Raw genomic sequence first — 20,138 nt, forward strand, 5'->3', positions numbered from 1 at the left:
GTGCTACAGAAAGTATTAATTGGCAAGCTTAGAATCTTTTATCGGGGAATAAATGAAAGAGAGTGATATTTTTCATTCATATACTTGTTTTCAGAGTAAAACATGTGTATATATATATATGTATTTTAAGTATTTAGCACTCTAAAAGTGAATGGATTGGAGAATCTGGATTTTTTTCAGATTAAAACTATTAAAAAAGTCAGAGTTATTTCCCCCTCCATTTCAGACCCACAGTAATGGATACTGCGTGGAAAAAAAAAATCAAACATGGGTAATTACTTGGAGTCATGTGGTATAATGCACTCAAAAATATTCTCTCTTACATAAATGGGGAAAAAAAAACCAACTTAGTAGACATCTGTTTCTAACAACCTTTCTCAAAAGACAATAATTTTATATCCCTGTTGAAAATGTGTCTCAGAAATAACTGGTCTGAGAGTTTCCAGGAATGGATGGTTACTTTTAGAAAAAAGCTTCATCAGAAAGTTTTGTCTTTTTCCCAGAGAAGAAAGACATGCAAAATAGTTATTGGAACTGATCTGCAGTGAAACTAAATGGCAGGAAAAAAAAAAAAAAAAAAGATTTCACTGGCACAATTGCCACCATCTGCAAAAAATACAAATCTTTTAGGAAAGAAGACATCACCATTTCAGAAAATGTATTTTACACATGTCTGATGAGCTCAGGCACCACCGACACATGCACACAAGCTAGAGGACTGTATGTACATGTATACATGTCTGTATTTAGGTAGCACTGCAGGCACAGGCAGCGTGGGTGCCCGCAGTGCGCAAGCTTGCCTGCGAGCTGTTGTATTTGTGCTTCTCAAAGTGCGCGACTTAACTCTGCTAGCAATTACAGCTCTGAAATTGCCAAAGCCACAAATCGCTGAAGCAAAGCAGCTAACAACCAGCTGAAACGCTGAAATTAAAATTCTGGAAGGTTGAACTGTTATGAGCCACATGGCAAAATAAACAAGGACTGAAAAACAAAGCACAGACCTGGAGTCTGCATCCTCTGGTTTTGACTGCCTGTGTCAGTGTGCTGTTCTCTCCAGCAGTTCAGCAGTCACAGCTGTCACACAAATGAGGGGAAAAAAAGGAGCAGCAGTCCTCTGGAAACCACTACTTCAGGAGATGGAAGGTGACCTAACCATGAGTGAACAAACTTTATTGGGAATTCCTGCCTTTTAAAGCTTTTTACTGTTTTTAAGAAACTTTCCTGATTTTTAACCTATTGCTTTCAGACATTTTGTCTAAATGGGCATTTCAGCGTTTGTTGCGGGACATCCTCATTGCTGCTGTACTGCACCTTGCCATGTCAACCCAATGCAATTACTTAGCACAAGTATATGGCAGCCTAGCTCACAGGGGCAGTTCTCATTAATTATTACTATAGGATATGTTCAAATGAACAAACTCCTTTAGTAAAAAACAAACAAACAATCATTTAAACTTATTTCTCTAAAGAAATCATCTATCAGGGCCCCATAGAAAAACTGAAAACACCAATGACAGTGTTAATATCCCGATTCAAACAGTGGAATCAGATATATGTTCAGTATGACATTATCACATTTTAAAGGACCATTGCTGTCTGAGGCCTTTAACCTAACCTACGTTTTAACCTAGGCCAGCCTGAAAAGAGCCTCAGTGTACACACACAGAGAACTTTGCATACTGCACTGATAAGGTCTGGCACTGTTTCTAAAAATGTACTCCTGATGTACTGCCATGGAGTTATTATAGTCACTTCCATCATGCAGTGAAGGTACAACTTACTCTTTTTTTTGGTTTGACACGTTCGACACCTAAGTTTTTGAAAAAGAAATTACAACAAAAAATCATCATAAAAGCAACATGAAATGCAAATAACCACTTCCAAAAAAAAAAAAAAAAAAAGAAAAGAAAAAAGAAAAAAGCCACAGCTGTGATAATGTCAGCAGTGAAGGTTAACCTCTAACTACAGCAGTCTGGTGAGCTTGCTCTCGTATTTGCTGAACCAGTATGCAGGGCTGGCATTTCATGTCATCTGTAATGCTAAGCTGCTGGGATATGATTAGCTACTTAAGAGCATGTAATTTGCAGTGGTGTAACTGCACTGACCAGAAGGAAGCTGATTCTAAACTTATCCTGATACACAATGAGAAACAGGTCTCAAACAGCCAACAAGCAAATTCACATCCTTTATAACTTCAGCCTTCTGTGCAAACAAAACCTGAGAAATGCTGGAAGAAGCAATCCTTATAATGTGCCAGATCTTCTCTGGGAATCTGAGAAAGAGCAGAATGACACTACAACACAAAGCCAAAGTTAATGCAGGCCCTTACTTAGTGCAACTTCCATAAACATATTTACTCAGATCTACCATGGAAAATAGAATTTGCAAAGCATTGCCCAAAGAACAAAAAGTATCATTAGTGTTTATTTTATCTGGACTGCTCCACTAGAGAACAGCAGCAGCAGAGGGGAGAAGTGGCCTCCAAAACAAGCATCGTATTTAGATCCTGAGAGTAAGCACACTGTAAATATGTGAGAGAAGCCAAATCATACCCAGTTAAGGCTTCATAATGGAGGGAAAAAAGAAGCAATTTATATCTGAATCCCCGAAATTACAGTTATTGATACCTTTGCTAATAAACTTAGCCAGAGATCTAAACTAATTTGTCTGGGCATTAATTAGAGCAACAATCGATTTGCATCGATCCCCCCAAACGCTATAAAATGTCTTGTTAACTTCCACAGTATCTTCATTTTTCCAAATACAAGTTCTCACTATCTGAGAAATCAAATGCAGTTTCCCTATATGAGGTTTGCATTTTCATCATGTTCATTCTGGGAACATGCCTAAGCCTATTAAACAGTAAACAGCGTAGTTTGTTCTTGCCAAGGCAAAAGTAGACATAGACGTTTATATCAGTCACTAGAGGAAAAAAGTTCCATTCTGAACTACTAGACAGCTGTTACACGATCCACTGAAATGAATGGAAATACTACTCATAACTGAAGTTTTAAGCTAGATGTAAAAGGCTGAATCTAAATAACTGGCTTTTGTTTAGGAAAACAGGTGCTAGGAGTAAGGAAGATTTGACAGGCAGAAATTGGGAAAGATAATGGGCCCCTTGAGTTGTCCCTAAGTGCCAGACGAAACTCAGAAGTGGATGATACTTATGCTTTCCCATTTATAAACTTTCAGGAAAAACAAAACAAAACAAAATCTTTCTCCTTTCTTTGTTAGGAAAAAAAAAAAAACAACAAAAACAAAAACCAAAAAACACATCAAAAAAAAGCAGCATAAAACAACCTCAGACTTTCCTCTTGCTGAGCTCTGATGGAACCAATAGCTGGATCTGAATTTCAGACCATCAGCCTGCCTCTACTTTCTTTTACTAAAATAATACCCTATTTTAATGGATACAGGCTTAGCTCTGAATACTGATCCACAGCTTTCTGCAACAGCAGAACTCACAGGAACGCTGTCAAGGGCAACTGCAGAAATCTTGCAAGTTTTCACACTTTCCATGCTCACAGTACAAAAGACTGCCAAAGAAAGAAGAAATGATAATGTGCATCATGGCAAACCTGGTGATTTTATAATCATTCTCTCAAAAGGGTGTATGATGTGTCGTGGGTGACTGTTGCTTGTATTGCCAATGTTTCACTGCCAGTTGCACAAAATGCTTCTTTTCCAAAGGACGGTCAACTAGTGCAGGAAGAATCAGACACAGAGCAAACACAACCTGAACTTCAGCACAAGACACTGGTGCGCTATGTGGTTACTTTTTAACAGAAGGCCACGGAAAGGGAAAAATATTTCAGTTATAATTCCCCTGCAATTCTAAAGATTTTTTCTAAAAATAAAGCTTTAAATAATTTGAAGAGCACCAACATATGCTTTATCACAGGTCAGTGGGGCGGCACAAGCCTCATTTTAAGATCTCCAAAAACTATCTGAAAGGAAGTGTCTTTTAGGAAAGTAAACACAGCCCAAGCAGCTGAACACTGCTCTCCCTGCAAGTGACCCAGGACACAGCAGTCACGAGTGGCTGCTCCTGGCCTGCAGTCCAGAGGTTAGAAGAGAGGAAAGGGCAAAAAAACGTGTTCCCAAGGTTGGCTGTGCTTGCTTCAGCTGGTGGACTTGGTCCTTATGCAAGGACCCTCTAGACAGGGCTGGCAGTGTCAGACCACCTGCATTTGAAACCTGTGTCACAGAGGCGGTTTGAACTCCTACCTGGTAAAAACAAATCTTCTCGCATCTCTGCTCTGGCTGCTTCAGAGAAGCATCGTTTTTTCAACCACTCAGCCTCATATTCGCTTGTGTGTTCATCGGGCCATGTAATAGATATCTTATAGAATAAAAAGAAAGGTCATTTTAGAAAAAAAACAACCACCATGTAGACCAAACAAACAAACAACAACAACAAAAAACACAACTAAAAACTCCAACCTTAGAAATTATAAATATTGCAATATTTCAATCAGTAATATCAGCCCAGGCTTCCTTGCAGTGTAACTGCAAACAATTAATGAAATCCCAATCTGAACACCATCCAAGTTCTGGTACCATTTATAGATGGTTATTTTCACATAAGCACATGACCTAATTTGCTATTTTGTGCAGGCTGCTGTCACTGTGTGTGCTTTGCTTAGCAGAAAGTGGGGAATCACAGCAGCTGGCACACGCCACTGAGGAGAAGCACTTTATCAACAACTCAGAAGAGAGCAAAAATATCTTCCAAAACACTGACAGCTGTCAAAACAGAAAAAGGACAAGACAGACACATGCAAAAAAATGTTAGGAGATAAATAATTTCCCGAGTTTTGACACTTTTTCCCCTTTCAAATAATTGTATATTTTTCAATTCATGAAAAAAAAAAAAAAAAAAAAAAAAAAAAGGACGGAAAGTGTAAAGCTTTGCTTGCCATGAACCAAAGAGCTCAGTGCAGCACACACACCCCATGGAATTCTCTCATCTGCTGTGTAGGCTTCAATCCCCATTTCACAAAATTCTGGCCGTTCATGTTATAGTAAAACACCAGCATTAGTTTATGATTAGTGCTGTGCCTGCAGTTCCTGAGTGTACACAGAAGCAGGCAATCCCTCTATCACAGTACATTTGCTCATTCAAAGGGTGAATTTACACAGCATTACTTTTGGTAATGAACCATCAGCTTGGGAGCCTAAATAAACACAGCACCTTGTCTTGCAGATGAGCCCCGGCTGTTACAGGGCTGATTGCTCTGTCTGTAACATGTTTTAAACCTCTTTAACTGCAAAATAAAGGAAGTGAGTTTGCATATCAAGGGAGCTATGTACTGCTTGTAAATAAACGTATAAGATCTAGATAATATACTAGGCATTTACATATGTCAGGAAAGATTAAAATTTACAGCAAGGGCAGTTCCTCTCCCCTCTTGCCCAATGACCTCTCTTTTTCACAACCAAGCGTTAACGTAGATGGATAGACACAGATACAGACACTAGGCCAGCACTGAATATTGGGTTCAACTTCAGTTTGAGCGCTTGCTCTAAAATGAAGTCTTTTGCACATTGGAAGATATCAGCTAATACACGGATATCTTTGTTATGAATTTAGATTATCGTCACTTTCCCATTTGTTTTTCTAATTTGCAAGTCACTTATAAAATAAAGAGAAAAAAGACAGATGTTAATGCAAAATTAGAAGTGTGGGGAATGCCTACATTTTCTTTTCAACATCTGATAATAAGGAAACGTTCAAAAAAGAACAATTATGTTCTAGAAACTGTTTCTGTGCCCAATGCGTCACACGTATAAAGTAGTTTCATATACACTGGGAAAACCAAACTTGCTCGAATTACTCCCGTTAGATCCTTTGGTTATTCTTAAAAGCTGTGCAAATCCACACTACTGATCACGGATAAATGAATTACGGTTACAGCATATCCTGGGCTTATCTCTAACTTGCAGATTAACGAGAATTGTTAAACACGTTTCCCTAGAAGAGCAACCAGTGCCTCTCCGAGTACCTTTTTTCTGTCTGTCAGAGTGACTTCCTTCGCCACGATGTCAACATCGAGGTCCTCGAAGAGCAGCCTGCGTGCCTTGGCCGAGCTGAGGAAGCAGTCGGGGCACTGGCAGTTGTCTCTCAGCCAGACGCACGGGTAGCAGCTCTCACTCCCGTCCGCCCAGTGCACGCGGACGAGGTGCTCAGCGTCCGGAGCCTCCACTTTCTGTATCGCCGTGCTCATGTCGCTGCTGTGGGCCCCTCGCGCTGTCCCCCGCCAGCAGCACGGCAGCAGGGTGGCTGTGGTGAGCACGCTCCTGTCCTGGAGCACGGCGTGGACTTTGGTCCCCCGCAGGACGTGAGCTGCCAGCCTCCACATCGCGGCCGCCGCGACACCGCCGGACGGAGAGCTCCTACAGCAGGGTGAAGGGCAGTGTGTTACTGAAGGAGAAACTGTAACAGAAAGAGCACGTTGAGATGGCTCTCCCCACCTGTCTTCTACCTCAACGTTTAGGAGCATTCATTATCCTGTTTGTTTTTTTTGAGGCACGGAGAGTGCATTCGGACCCACCTATTCAGAAAGCCCTGGGATCAGCAGAGCTTCAGTTTGATTCACCATCTTCAGTTCCTGCAGTCAGTTCAATACGTACTGCATAAATTGTCTCTTTATAAAAGACACCTTCAGATGAGCTCCACAGCTCAAACGTAGGTGCTGCTACCAATCGTGCTGACAAGCTACGGCTTTGAAGTGCACGCACCTTAATTCCTGCTCTCAACACTATGGAAAAGCAGACGCTGCATCCATCTCCCTGCAGGGAAAAGCTTTGGAAATACGACTTGAGCTACGACAGAGTTCTGCAAGAGCTCATTTCTCCTTGCACAGGCAGCCTGCTTTCTATACGTACGCTGGATTATTTAAAGCTAATTGAATATTTGAAGTTAGCTGTATGCTGTACTGAAGAAAGACGATGCATCCAAACCTTAAATTACAAGAGAAGTTCTGATCGAATGTTTTTCTTATTCAGGAAAGCACTTGGCCTCCCCTCAAATCAATAAAACATCACATTTGTTTTTAATAGACTGTTTAATCATTTTGAAGTTTGTGTATTTATTTCCAATGTGTTCAGTGTCTTTTTCTGTTGTTTTTGTTCTTCCACTCAGAGGGCAAAATATTGATGCCCTGTCAGGACCAAAGCCTCCCCACTTGTCTTTGCACAGGGAAAACCTCATTAGCGTCAGTGTTTTGACACACTAAAACCTACAGAAGTTGTCAGAAGGTTTTTGATTTTCTTCCTTTTCCTTTCTCTAAGTTAGAATTACGCTGTACAGGGCCCCAGGGTCTCTTTTTGTTTTTATTTGAGTTGATTGAGTACAGCAAAGCAGAATATTGATTTCTACTTTCTTTTGTCTGGGCATAGCAGTCCCATCAGAACCCATTAATTACCAACTTCCACTTGCAGTTCAGCCCGAGGAACAGCTTTGTGAACACAGGCTCAAATCTCTTTTATCCAAAAATGGATTCATATCCAGACGTATCTTTCCTTTTATACATACACACACACGTATATGTGCACACATATATATGTAAATACATACTAAGCACTATTCAAGCACAGCAATTTTCCTGTTGACTGTAAAAATATTTACACCAGGGGACTGGCTGCAGTTTCCTTCTGAAACGTCTTGCACAAAGTTTTATTATGCATGGCTGCAAAGACATGGTATGTTTTAGGTTTTTTTTAAACTTAAAACAATTGGATACTTATTCTAATCTCTTTGAAACAAAAGACAAGCACTGGAACACAATGAATGTTTCCAATATACTGAAACTTTAGAAGAGCTGGTTTCCGAGCAAGTAACAACACCACCACTTTAACGTACTGTAAACTTCTGCTGCATCTGTATTGGTTACACGGTAGTTCTGCTCAAGGCAGTGGATTATTTGATGACAATGGATCAGAACCAAAAGCACGCTTAGTTAACCAGCATACAGCTTAGGGTGAAGGGGAAGCCGCCCCTTGCAAGGCACAGTTGGGTAAGCACCATCATCAAATCATCAAAGCATCATCATCACGACTACTGAATTCAACCCAAAGCATTGCACTCATGGCCACTTGAATTTAAGAACAAGGTTAGAAAGCATACAAGCAACCTAAACGGTAGGAGCAATTTATTCCACCTGTCTTCCAGGGTATAACTCTTCCCAGAACCAACTGCCCAGCCAGCCCAGCTCCTCTGCAGATAGGGACACATCTCTGTGCACTACACCTACGGAGGCATTCCTTTATGCATCTGGTTAGGACAAGACCAGGAGAACCAGATTTGATTTTCGAAGTTCAAGGCCTCCAGGAAGCTCCTCTGGCTTACCAGGGAGAATTCTGAGAACCAGATCTTTTTGGGTCTGTAAAACACCCACCTAATTAGTTCGTTATGTGCTTTGCCTACGCTGTATTTCATACACAATTAATTTTCTTCCTAGTAGCTGGTGGAATGCTGTGTTTTGGCTTAGAATGAGAAGAGTGCTGATAACACCCCGATGCTTTAATTGTTGCAGAGCAGTGCTTATACTAAGCCAAGGACATCTCAGCCTTTGCTCTGTCCTGCCAACGGGCAGGCTGGGGGGTGCAGTAAGAGCTGGGAGGGGACAGACCCAGGACAGGTGACCCAAACTAGCCAAAGGGGTATTCCATACCATCTGACGTCATGCTAAACAATATATAGGGGTGGCTAGCCGGGGGGAGGGGGCCGGACTGCTCGGGGTTAGGCTGGGCATCGGTCAGCGGGTGGTGAGCAATTGCATTGTGCATCACTTGTTTGTACATACTATTATTACTTTCGTATTATCCCCATTGTATCATCATTATTATTATTGTTATTATTATTTTTGTTATTTTTTTTTTTCCTGTCTTATTAAACTGTCTTTATCTCAACTCACGGGCTTCACTTTCCATTTCTCTCCCCCGTCCCAGAGAGGGAGGGGGGAGGGTGAGCGAACGGCTGCGTGGTGTTTAGCTGCCGGTCGGGTTAAACCACGACAGTCTTTTTGGCGCCCAACGTGGGGCCCGAAAGGTTGAGATAACGGCAGATCTGATCAGAGTGTGTTAAACTAAAATTGGTGTAAGGATTAGACCTGCTTAATAGTCACTTGTCATGATGCTGATTGCTTTAATCACAACTCTGCTGCGCCTGTTTTCCAAATTGAGTATTATAGTACATTATTTTCCGTATTTGCTCTCTGTAGTGTTGTTTCTCCTCTCCGGGCCCTGGTTTCAGACCATTATGGTACTAAGTGTTATAGCAATGGCTTATGAGACGATAAGATATCTGGTCATGACTCTAACTTGGTATTTATACTCAGTAACATCGTGGACTCTGTACTTTGGAAACAGCATCTTGGGAACTATTAGCAATTATACCTATTGTTTTTCTCCATTAGAGAGTCAATCTGTGGAGGGGAAAGGGGAGGATATTTTTCCTTACTTGCTTACTCTCCCTTTCTCCTTCACCACCCCTGTATCCTCCTGGGTCACTCTGCCTTCCTCCTTCACCACCCTCTTATCCCCTGAGCTTGTTACAATAGCTCTCCAAGATATTGAATATTTCTGGAATACTCAGAATACCATAGTCTTGTTGTTCTGCCTCATGAATGCACTTCAGATTCTGCTTAAAGTTAAACAACTACTTATGAAGCTCATCCGGAGATCTGCCCGGAGGCAGTATAGTTGTGGGTGGCAGGGAGTATGGGTGGATATGGGCAGGCATCTAGAGCAGTTGGCACCCCCAGTGTGTTGGAAATTCACCCCTGAACAATGGCAAAATCCTCAAAAACTGGCAGAATGCTTGAAAAAAAGGTGTAATGATTCTGGCAGTTCCAAAGTAACACAAATCATTGTAACGTGCTGGGGCCTGGCTCATGCCTATCGAGCTGCCATTGATACTGCTGTCAACTTAGTGACAGACCCTGCGGCCACTCCAAACCCTGTGACAGATCCAACGGCCACTGTGACCCCTACGGTGGATTCTGCAGCCGCTCCAGTCCCAGCTCCTGCAGCCGCTCCAGTCCCAGCTCCTGCAGCCGCTCCAGTCCCAGCTCCTGCAGCCGCTCCAGTCCCAGTTCCTGCAGTCGCTCCAGTTCCAGCTCCGGCCGCTACTCCAGTCCCAGTTCCTGCAACTGCTCCAGTCCCAGCTTCTGAAGCCGCTCCAGCTCCAGCTCCTGAAGCCGCTCCAGCTCCAGCTCCTACTGCTGCTCCAGTCCCAGCTCCTGCAACTGCTCCAGCTCCAGCTCCAGCTCCTGTAGCCGCTACAGCTCCGGTTCCTGCAACTGCTCCAGCTCCTGTAGCCGCTCCAGCTCCTGTGGCCGTGTCAGAGAAACGAGCTGTAGCAGTGCAAGTTGACCCTGCAGAGGGCATTCCAACCCCTGTGGCAGACCCTGTAACAAAGTCAGAGAAACGAGCAGTAGCAGTGCAAGCTGCCCCTGTAGAGAAGGTGAAAATATGGTACAGAAATTCAAGTCGTTTAGAACGCAGAGAGTCTTCTGCCAATCCAGGTAAGGCTTCTGCCAAAACTAAGTATAGAGATGACGAAGATGATGACGACGCTGGGCCGTCAAGGATTCAGGAGGAGGAAGATGAGGATGCCGAAAGAGCAACAGTAACTACCCGAAGCCTAAACGAGCGCGAGCTACGAGATGTGCGAAAAGATTTTGGTCGCTGTATAGGTGAGCAGCTTGTCACCTGGCTGCTCCGGTGCTGGGACTCTGGAGCCAATTGTGTGGAATTAGACGGCAGGGAAGCCAAGCGGCTGGGATCCCTTGCTCGAGACGCCGGCATTGACAAAGCAATTGCAGATGGAGCACGACCCACCAGCCTCTGGAGGCGTCTCCTCTCAGCTGTGAGGGAAAGGTATCCCTTCAAGGAAGATATTTTACGTCTACCAGGCAAGTGGACCACTATGGAGAAGGGAATCCAGTACCTGAGGGAATTAGCCGTACGGGAAGTGATTTATGAGGATCCAGACCTCAATCAAACATCCACAGATCCAGATGAAGTCAAGTGTACACGACCCATGTGGCGGAAGTTTGTACGGAGTGCACCATCATCATATGCCAGCTCATTGGCAATAATGGCCTGGAAAGAGGATGAGGAACCCACAGTGGGTGAAGCGGCTAAACAACTCCGGCAGTACGAAGAAAGTCTCTCCTCTTCCTTACAGGCCTGCGTCTCAGCTGTGGAGAAACTTTCTGAAAAGGTTCACCAACTTGAAGAGAACCTATTGTCCTCCCCACCTGAACCAACCAGTGCCCACCGACCAAAGGAGAACACTTGGGAGAAACTTTCTGAAAAGGTTCACCAACTTGAAGAGAGATTATTCTCCTTCGCACCTGTACAAAGCAGTGTCTCAGCTGTCAGGGGTAGGCGTTCACCCACACAAGGAAGACGATATGGTGGGTACTCACCCCGTGCCACCCTGTGGTTTTACTTACGAGACCATGGAGAGGACATGAGAAAGTGGGATGGAAAATCTACCGCGACCCTAGAGGCACGGGTACGTGAGTTGCAAAAGAAAACAATCAGGAAAAAGGGATTCTCCGAAAAGTTTGCTGCTCCAACTTCCAGCAGACAGTCCTTCAAACACAGAAACGAGGAAGATTCTGACCAGGATTAGGGGGGCCCTGCCTCCAGCCAGGGGGAGGAAAGGGACAATCGAGTTTATTGGACTGTGTGGATTCGATGGCCTGGCACATCACGCGCACAGAAGTATAAGGCTTTAGTAGACACCGGTGCACAATGTACTATAATGCCATCGAGCTATAAAGGACCAGAGCCCATCTATATTTGTGGAGTGACAGGGGGATCTCAGCAGTTGACTGTATTGGAGGCTGAAGTGAGTCTGACTGGGAATGAGTGGGAAAAGCACCGCATTGTGACTGGTCCGGATGCTCCATGTATCCTTGGCATAGACTATCTTAGAAGAGGATACTGCAAGGACCCAAAAGGGTTCCGGTGGGCTTTTGGTATTGCTGCCTTAGAGACAGAGGGCATTAAACAATTATCTACCTTGCCTGGTCTCTCAGAGGACCCCTCTGTTGTGGGGTTGCTGAGGGTCGAAGAACAGCAAGTGCCAATTGCTACCACAACTGTGCACCGGCGGCAATATCGCACCAACCGAGACTCCCTGATTCCCATCCATAAGCTAATTCGTCAATTGGAGAGCCAAGGAGTGATCAGCAAGACTCATTCACCTTTCAATAGTCCCATATGGCCAGTGCGAAAGTCTAATGGCGAGTGGAGACTAACAGTGGACTATCGCGGCTTGAACGAAGTCACGCCACCACTGAGTGCTGCAGTGCCGGACATGCTGGAACTTCAGTATGAACTTGAATCGAAGGCAGCCAAGTGGTACGCCACAATTGATATCGCTAATGCATTTTTCTCCATCCCTCTAGCAGCAGAGTGCAGGCCACAATTTGCCTTCACTTGGAGGGGAGTCCAATATACTTGGAATAGGCTGCCCCAGGGGTGGAAACACAGCCCTACCATTTGCCATGGGCTGATCCAGTCTGCACTAGAGCAGGGGGAAGCTCCTGAACACCTGCAGTACATCGATGACATTATTGTGTGGGGTGACACAGCAGAGGAAGTTTTCGAGAAAGGGAAGAAAATAGTCCAAATCCTTCTGAAAGCCGGTTTTGCCATAAAACAAAATAAAGTCAAAGGACCTGCACGGGAGATCCAGTTTTTAGGAATAAAATGGCAAGATGGACGTCGTCAAATCCCAATGGATGTGATCAACAAAATAACAGCTATGTCTCCACCAACTAACAAAAAAGAAACACAGACTTTCCTAGGTGTTGTGGGGTTTTGGAGAATGCACATCCCAAATTACAGTCTGATTGTAAACCCACTCTACCAAGTAACTCGCAAGAAGAATGAGTTTGAATGGGGCCCTGAACAACGACAAGCCTTTGAACAAATCAAGCAGGAAATAGTCCATGCAGTAGCCCTTGGGCCAGTTCGAACAGGACCAGATGTAAAGAATGTGCTCTACACTGCAGCCGGGGAGAACGGCCCCACCTGGAGCCTCTGGCAGAAAGAACCTGGGGAAACTCGAGGTCGGCCTCTGGGGTTTTGGAGTCGGGGATACAGAGGATCTGAGGCCCGCTATACTCCAACTGAAAAGGAGATATTGGCAGCATATGAAGGAGTTCGATCTGCTTCGGAGGTGGTCGGTACTGAAACGCAGCTCCTCCTAGCACCCCGATTACCGGTACTAAGCTGGATGTTCAAGGGAAGGGTCCCCTCTACGCATCATGCAACTGATGCTACATGGAGCAAGTGGGTTGCACTGATTACTCAGCGGGCTCGAATAGGAAACCCCAGTCGCCCAGGAATATTGGAAGTGATCATGGACTGGCCAGAAGGCAAATACTTTGGGATATCATCAGAGGAGGAGGTGGGTCGTGCTGAAGAAGCCCCACTGTACAACCAGTTGCCAGAGAATGAAAAGAAATATGCCCTGTTCACTGATGGGTCCTGTCGTATTGTGGGGAAGCATCGGAGATGGAAGGCTGCTGTATGGAGTCCTACGCGACGAGTTGCAGAAGCTGCTGAGGGAGAAGGTGAATCGAGTCAGTTTGCAGAAGTGAAAGCCATTCAGCTGGCTTTAGACATTGCTGAACGAGAAAAATGGCCAGTTCTCTATCTCTACACCGATTCATGGATGGTAGCAAATGCCCTGTGGGGATGGTTACAGCAATGGAAGCAAAACAACTGGCAGCGTAGGGGCAAACCTATCTGGGCTGCTGCATTGTGGCAAGATATTGCTGCTCGGGTAGAGAACCTGGCTGTGAAAGTACGCCACGTAGATGCTCATGTGCCCAAGAATCGGGCTACTGAAGAACATCAAAACAACCAGCAGGTGGATCAGGCTGCTAAGATTGAAGTAGCTCAGGTGGACCTGGATTGGCAGCATAAAGGTGAATTATTTATAGCCCGATGGGCCCATGACACCTCAGGCCATCAAGGTAGAGATGCAACATACAGATGGGCTCGTGATCGAGGGGTGGACTTGACCATGGACGCTATAGCACAGGTTATTCATGACTGTGAAACATGTGCTGCAATCAAGCAAGCCAAACGGTCAAAGCCTCTTTGGTATGGAGGACGATGGCTGAAATATAAATATGGAGAGGCCTGGCAGATTGATTACATCACACTCCCTCAAACTCGCAATGGCAAGCGCCACGTACTTACAATGGTGGAAGCAACCACCGGATGGCTGGAAACATATCCTGTGCCTCATGCTACCGCCCGGAACACCATCCTGGGCCTTGAAAAGCAAGTCCTATGGCGACATGGCACCCCAGAAAGAATAGAATCAGATAATGGGACTCACTTCCGAAACAACCTTATAGACACTTGGGCCAAAGAACATGGTATTGAATGGGTGTATCACATCCCCTATCATGCACCAGCCTCCGGGAAAGTTGAACGATACAATGGCCTGTTAAAGACTACCTTGAAAGCAATGGGCGCTGGGACGTTCAAAAACTGGGATACGCATTTGGCAAAGGCCACCTGGTTAGTCAATACTAGGGGATCTACCAACCGAGCTGGACCTGCCCAATCAAACCTGTTACGTACTGTAGATGGGGATAAAGTTCCTGTAGTGCATGTAAAAAATATGCTGGGTAAAACAGTCTGGGCTACTCCTGCCTCAGGAAAAGGCAAACCTATTCGTGGAATTGTTTTCGCTCAGGGACCTGGATATACTTGGTGGGTGATGCAAAAGAACGGAGAGGTCCGGTGTGTACCTCAAGGAGATTTAATACTGGGTGAGAATAGCCCATGAACTGAATTGCACCATGTTAAATAGTATATTATACTGTATGTTATCACTACCATGATTACTATAGGTGACTAATTAGAATGTATGGAAAAGAGTGTAACCTGAGCATGACATAAATGGTATGGAATAAGGGGTGGATAGATGTCCTGGTTTCAGTTAGCACAGAATTAATTTTCTTCCTAGTAGCTGGTGGAATGCTGTGTTTTGGCTTAGAATGAGAAGAGTGCTGATAACACCCCGATGCTTTAATTGTTGCAGAGCAGTGCTTATACTAAGCCAAGGACATCTCAGCCTTTGCTCTGTCCTGCCAACGGGCAGGCTGGGGGGTGCAGTAAGAGCTGGGAGGGGACAGACCCAGGACAGGTGACCCAAACTAGCCAAAGGGGTATTCCATACCATCTGACGTCATGCTAAACAATATATAGGGGTGGCTAGCCGGGGGGAGGGGGCCGGACTGCTCGGGGTTAGGCTGGGCATCGGTCAGCGGGTGGTGAGCAATTGCATTGTGCATCACTTGTTTGTACATACTATTATTACTTTCGTATTATCCCCATTGTATCATCATTATTATTATTGTTATTATTATTTTTGTTATTTTTTTTTTCCTGTCTTATTAAACTGTCTTTATCTCAACTCACGGGCTTCACTTTCCATTTCTCTCCCCCGTCCCAGAGAGGGAGGGGGGAGGGTGAGCGAACGGCTGCGTGGTGTTTAGCTGCCGGTCGGGTTAAACCACGACATTGGTACACCACGCCATCCAGTTGTTCGGATAAACTTTCATGCATAATTTTCTCAATTTAATTAACGTGGCTTGCCAAATAACTTAAGTATTATTCGCATACTTATTGTTTAACTTCACAACCTGTTAAATCACTTTCATCGTTGGAGTCTTCATGTAAAAAGTAATTAAGCCTTTAATTCCCAAATGCCCTTCAGGGAACATTCATCACCAAGTCTGCAGTCCTACTTGAAGTCTGACAGCTTCGAAGGGCATCCAGGCTTCTTGTATTTTACCATTCAGTTAAGAAATCTGAACTTGTTCCTAAGAGGCCCCTCGTAGTACTGCTGGTAATAGAAAACCACGTCAGAATATTTTTTATGACGAGAAATTAAGGTGAGTTTACTGTCTTCCTGTCACAGATGTTGCTTCACTGGTATTTGTTCGCAGGGTAATGATAACTCAGGCACACACAGCCTATCTCAAGCAGAATTTCTTCCAAGTCAGTGGCAGGAAGTCTCGCAAATGCTTTGGAACAAAGGTCAACCTCAAAAATCAGATGCAGCCAATCCTGCCAGACACAACTTCTAAATTAAAAACAAATAGATAAATAAACAAATCTTCTGGAAGTTACACATAATCTATGTTACAGTGGGGAAGGCTGTATGCCAAAGGGGAATTTCCAGCTCTGCTTAGATCCGAGAAGCATGGCATGGCAGTGTTCATCTTGCCTCACCTCAGACATGTACCAGTCACCTACACCCAAACATCGCAGGAGCCATCTGCAACACCCGTAACGAACAGGCACATTTAGGGCACACTTCACCTGACCTTTGCAGAAACCTGCTTCAGGATGAGACGAACTGAACTCTTATTTCTCTCCACCAGCTACAAGAAGAGCCCCAGCAGCCAGCTCTGACGTGGATGTTACGCTGTCGGTGTTTACACTCCGCAAGACATTTCCCAGTGGTAATTTTATGATGAACTGGTGCTCCTGTTCCCAGACCACTGTTTCTGCATACAACTCGCTACGCACAACACTGCTGGGAGAATCGTGGATGGTAGCAGCCCTAAACTTTGCTGCCAGGCAGAGCAAGCCTCCGCTGCTGTCACTGGCACCCCCGTTCCAAGCGACGTCAGGTTTTGGCATCGGAGGTCCAACCTATTGTGAACCACAAAGTGCTCTCTTGAAATAATTCCAGTCCTAACAGCCAGACACTGAATAGCCAGCCTCTGCACCCCAGAGAGAGGGGAGGATCTCTTTCCCAGACTGCAGCAGAAGCCTTCGATATGCTTAGGGTAGGAAACAATTCCACCGCACGCTTCGCGGGATTAATAAAAATCACAGTATGTGGGTTTTTTAATATACAGATCTATTTTGTCTACTATTACTGTGCTCCACGACTCCAAGCCTATTCAGATTTTTCATTTATGATGTCTATTTGCTGAAGTGAGTAGACTTGCACCGAAATGACACCGCTGTTAATTAGGAGAGAATCAGGCCCTTTGGATCCAATGTTAGCCAGGTTGGTAGGTATGCGAGAGGAAGCCATGCAAACTATTACAGCAGCAGATTTCCCTTGTGGTGAAGTTAAGCGTTCACTTTTAAAATATACAACAGCATTTGCATTACAACTTCTGTTTCTGTCTTCATTGTAAAGCAATCATTCGGGTTAACCACCTACCGAGAGAAACCTTGTAACAATAAAGAGGCTGTTTATTGTTTTCCTCGAGTTAGTCATATCATGGTGTCATTATTAAAATGAAAACCCAGATGACAGTGATTAAAAATATCTGCAACAGGCCTCTGGATGTTTTTCTTCTCAGACATACAAATTAAACAGATCTGCAAGTCTCGTTTTTGTCCCATATGCTGTTTCTCAGAAAAATATTCCCCCCTCAGCATTTTTTTTTTTTTTTTTTTTTTTTTACTGTTAGCATCAGTGGGGTGCTAGAGCATTCTGCGTTGTACACAGCAGCAAGCTGGCATGCCTTCACCAGACCTCTCTGGATGTGAAGCAGTTCCCAGCCACCCGGGGTTTGTCACGATGTTGTCACCACTCACCCTGGTGCTCCGTGCCCCCTCGCCCTCACTTGCTCCATGGTTCTGCTTGCTCAGCTGCTGCTCCCGGCCTGCCAGGGCAGGAGGACAGCTCCAGCTCCCAGCTCTGGCCAGAAAGCCAGCCCTGCCTCCCTCCTGGAGCAATGAGTGACACAGCGTGTGAAGCTGGGGCAAAATATTCTTCCAACAGCACCGGCAAGGCCCTAGCTGCCACATGAACGAGCAAGCCCTGCCTGCTGGCTCTGCTTATTTCCAGTGTGCTGCAAGGAGAGGCATCCACGGACTGGTGGATGTGTCTGCAAACTGCATGCTGCTCCTAAGTGATTCTTCTTCACGTTGAGCGCATACAGGACATTCAGGTGAGTTCTCCACAGGACGGTAAAGAACTTTGAACTGTTCGTAGTGATGTCTTCAGAAAATCCTGCTATTGTTCACTTAAAAGTGCCACAGAAAAGCTACCTGCCGCCTTCCCACTCACTGGCACAAAGACAGCGCAGCCTCACTGATAGGTGTATCTGCAAACAGAGTCACTGAGCTGTGAGTTTCCAGCCCTGATCAGTGACTGGCACAGCTGTAGCTATGGGGTTACACTCCTGTTTTCTTAATAACTAAGATACAGTCCTAAATGCTGGAGAATTACTACTTTAGGCCTTAAAAACCTTGGAGTCCAAGACACGCAGGGAGCTGCTGGTAAAGAAAAACAAATCCCAATGCCTGGTGCCAGGCCACTGCAGAGAGGGGAAAAACACATCTCATATTCTAACAGGCTCTTGAACATGCTTCATGGCTTCAGTCACATAGCATATGGATTCTGCTAACAGCTTCAGTGTAGTTTTTCAATTTATTGACGATTGTTTAAACGTTTTTCCTTTTTTTTTTTTTTTTTTTTCCCTCCAACAATAAAAGTAGGATGCTAATCTCAGCCTAATGCAGGCCCAATTACAAGCAAGAGTCCCAGGGGTTTTCATCCCCTTTCCCCCTCAAACTTTCCAGGCTGACGCTTACCCACGTGGTGCTATTTTACACTCGGAATCGCATTCTGCGCTAAACGAGAAGCAGAACTGCCTGGTTTGCCTGAAGTTGTTCTCAGGATGCTCACAACCACGGTCAAACTGAAAAGCAAATAGCTCAGAAATACGCAGGGCGAGCTCTCTGCACCCCAGCTCTCCGCCTGCCTCGTCTCTGGGCTACCCGCTGCATGACCCCCGAAGGCACCACGCGTGACTCTGCTCTGTTACCACTCATGGGACTTTCACAGCTTAAAACAAACGCTACCAAGAGCTTTTACGAGTCCCACCGCCCCATGCACACAGGCTCAGAGGTTTCCCTGCTCACAGCCGTGCTTCCAGCCTCCCCCCGCCCTCCAGCTCACGCTCGCTGCTGTCCTCCCCCAAATCCCCCCCCTATTCAGCCTCCCCGCCCCGCTACTACCCTTTTGCCTGCCTGCTGGGGTCAGACACGCTCCGTAGCTGTACCTGCACGATTAGGGACGCGGCCAGGAGGGGTCCCCGCACCTCACAGCGGCCCCGGGCCCGGCCCGGCCCCCCCCGGCTCCGGCAGGCCCGGCCCCGGGGAGGGCCCCGCGCCTGGAGGCGGCTCCGGGGGGGACACGCAGGGCCCTAAGGCGGTCTCTGGGATCCCGGTGTGTGTTTGGGGGAGGCGGGGTGTGTTTAAAAAGGCCTTTGGACTGGATGCGAGGAGAAAGCCGGGGAAGAGCTGTCGTTTCCCGAGCCTTCTTTTCCAACAAACGCTCCCCAGGCATTGCAAACTCAAGTGTCCTGGTGGGAGGAGAGATAAACAGGGGGATAAGTCAGGCTAAGAAACCTCTTTGCACGAGAGGAACAAAGTAAGGACCTAGGAGGAAACACACCTGAGGGTGTCCTTGCTGTCCTCACCAGGTGTGATGAGCTGTGTGCCCTTAGAAGCAAAAGGAGAAAAACAAACAACAAAAATACACATCAACACCCTGGGCTCTTTATGCCAGATCTAAACTACAGTAAATATCACCAAATATGAAAAATGCTCCTTAGCAAGACTGCTGGGCCTGTGGCCAAACACTGCCTATGCTGTGGCATAAAGTCCCCACTGTTACAGATGGAGCGGCCTTGCCTGTACCCTCTGAGCTGATGGTGCAGGTGATTTGAGAGCCAGGCAAATCTTGTGAGCAGTAAGCTCCAGGCAGATGAACTTCCCGGGAATAGATTTCAAAATAGCAATTACATATCCTCATTATTTAGTGCCACATGCCTTCTGGATGGTAAATACATCAGTGCAGTATTTATTTGCACAGTGTGTTTCGTGTGGCTGAAGGGAGGGAGGTTCTAAGAGACAGAAATAATGCTCACGTGTTGCTGTGTCCCAGCAGTGGGATACAGCACCTACTCGGCTTTCAGATGGGGAGTCCCATGCTGGTTTTCAAGTTTTCATCTTGTACTGGACCAGGATCCTCACCACCTTCAGCGGGCACAAGTTGGCTGTGTGTCTGAACTAAAAAGGAAAAGAAAAACCTTTACTGTCTTGGGTAA

At 45.4% G+C, this 20,138-nt stretch overlaps 1 protein-coding gene across 1 annotated transcript in view; it reads right to left on the reverse strand.

Moving 5' to 3' along the window:
• BBOX1 (gamma-butyrobetaine hydroxylase 1) overlaps nt 1-19,178 on the reverse strand; it is a 48,862-nt gene extending 29,684 nt beyond the window's left edge. Inside the window, exons 1-3 of the mRNA XM_084288244.1 lie at nt 19,089-19,178; nt 6,009-6,399; nt 4,231-4,345 (exon numbers count right to left, since the gene is read on the reverse strand). Of these exons, the coding sequence (XP_084144370.1) occupies nt 4,231-4,345; nt 6,009-6,365 (472 nt within the window). The 5' untranslated portion in view covers nt 6,366-6,399; nt 19,089-19,178. The remainder of the gene's footprint in view (nt 1-4,230; nt 4,346-6,008; nt 6,400-19,088) is intronic.
• Nucleotides 19,179-20,138: the final 960 nt, after the last annotated feature.

This window comes from Netta rufina (genome assembly GCF_964035555.1).
Source record: "Netta rufina genome assembly, chromosome: 5".
Classification (NCBI taxonomy): Eukaryota; Metazoa; Chordata; class Aves; order Anseriformes; family Anatidae; genus Netta; species Netta rufina.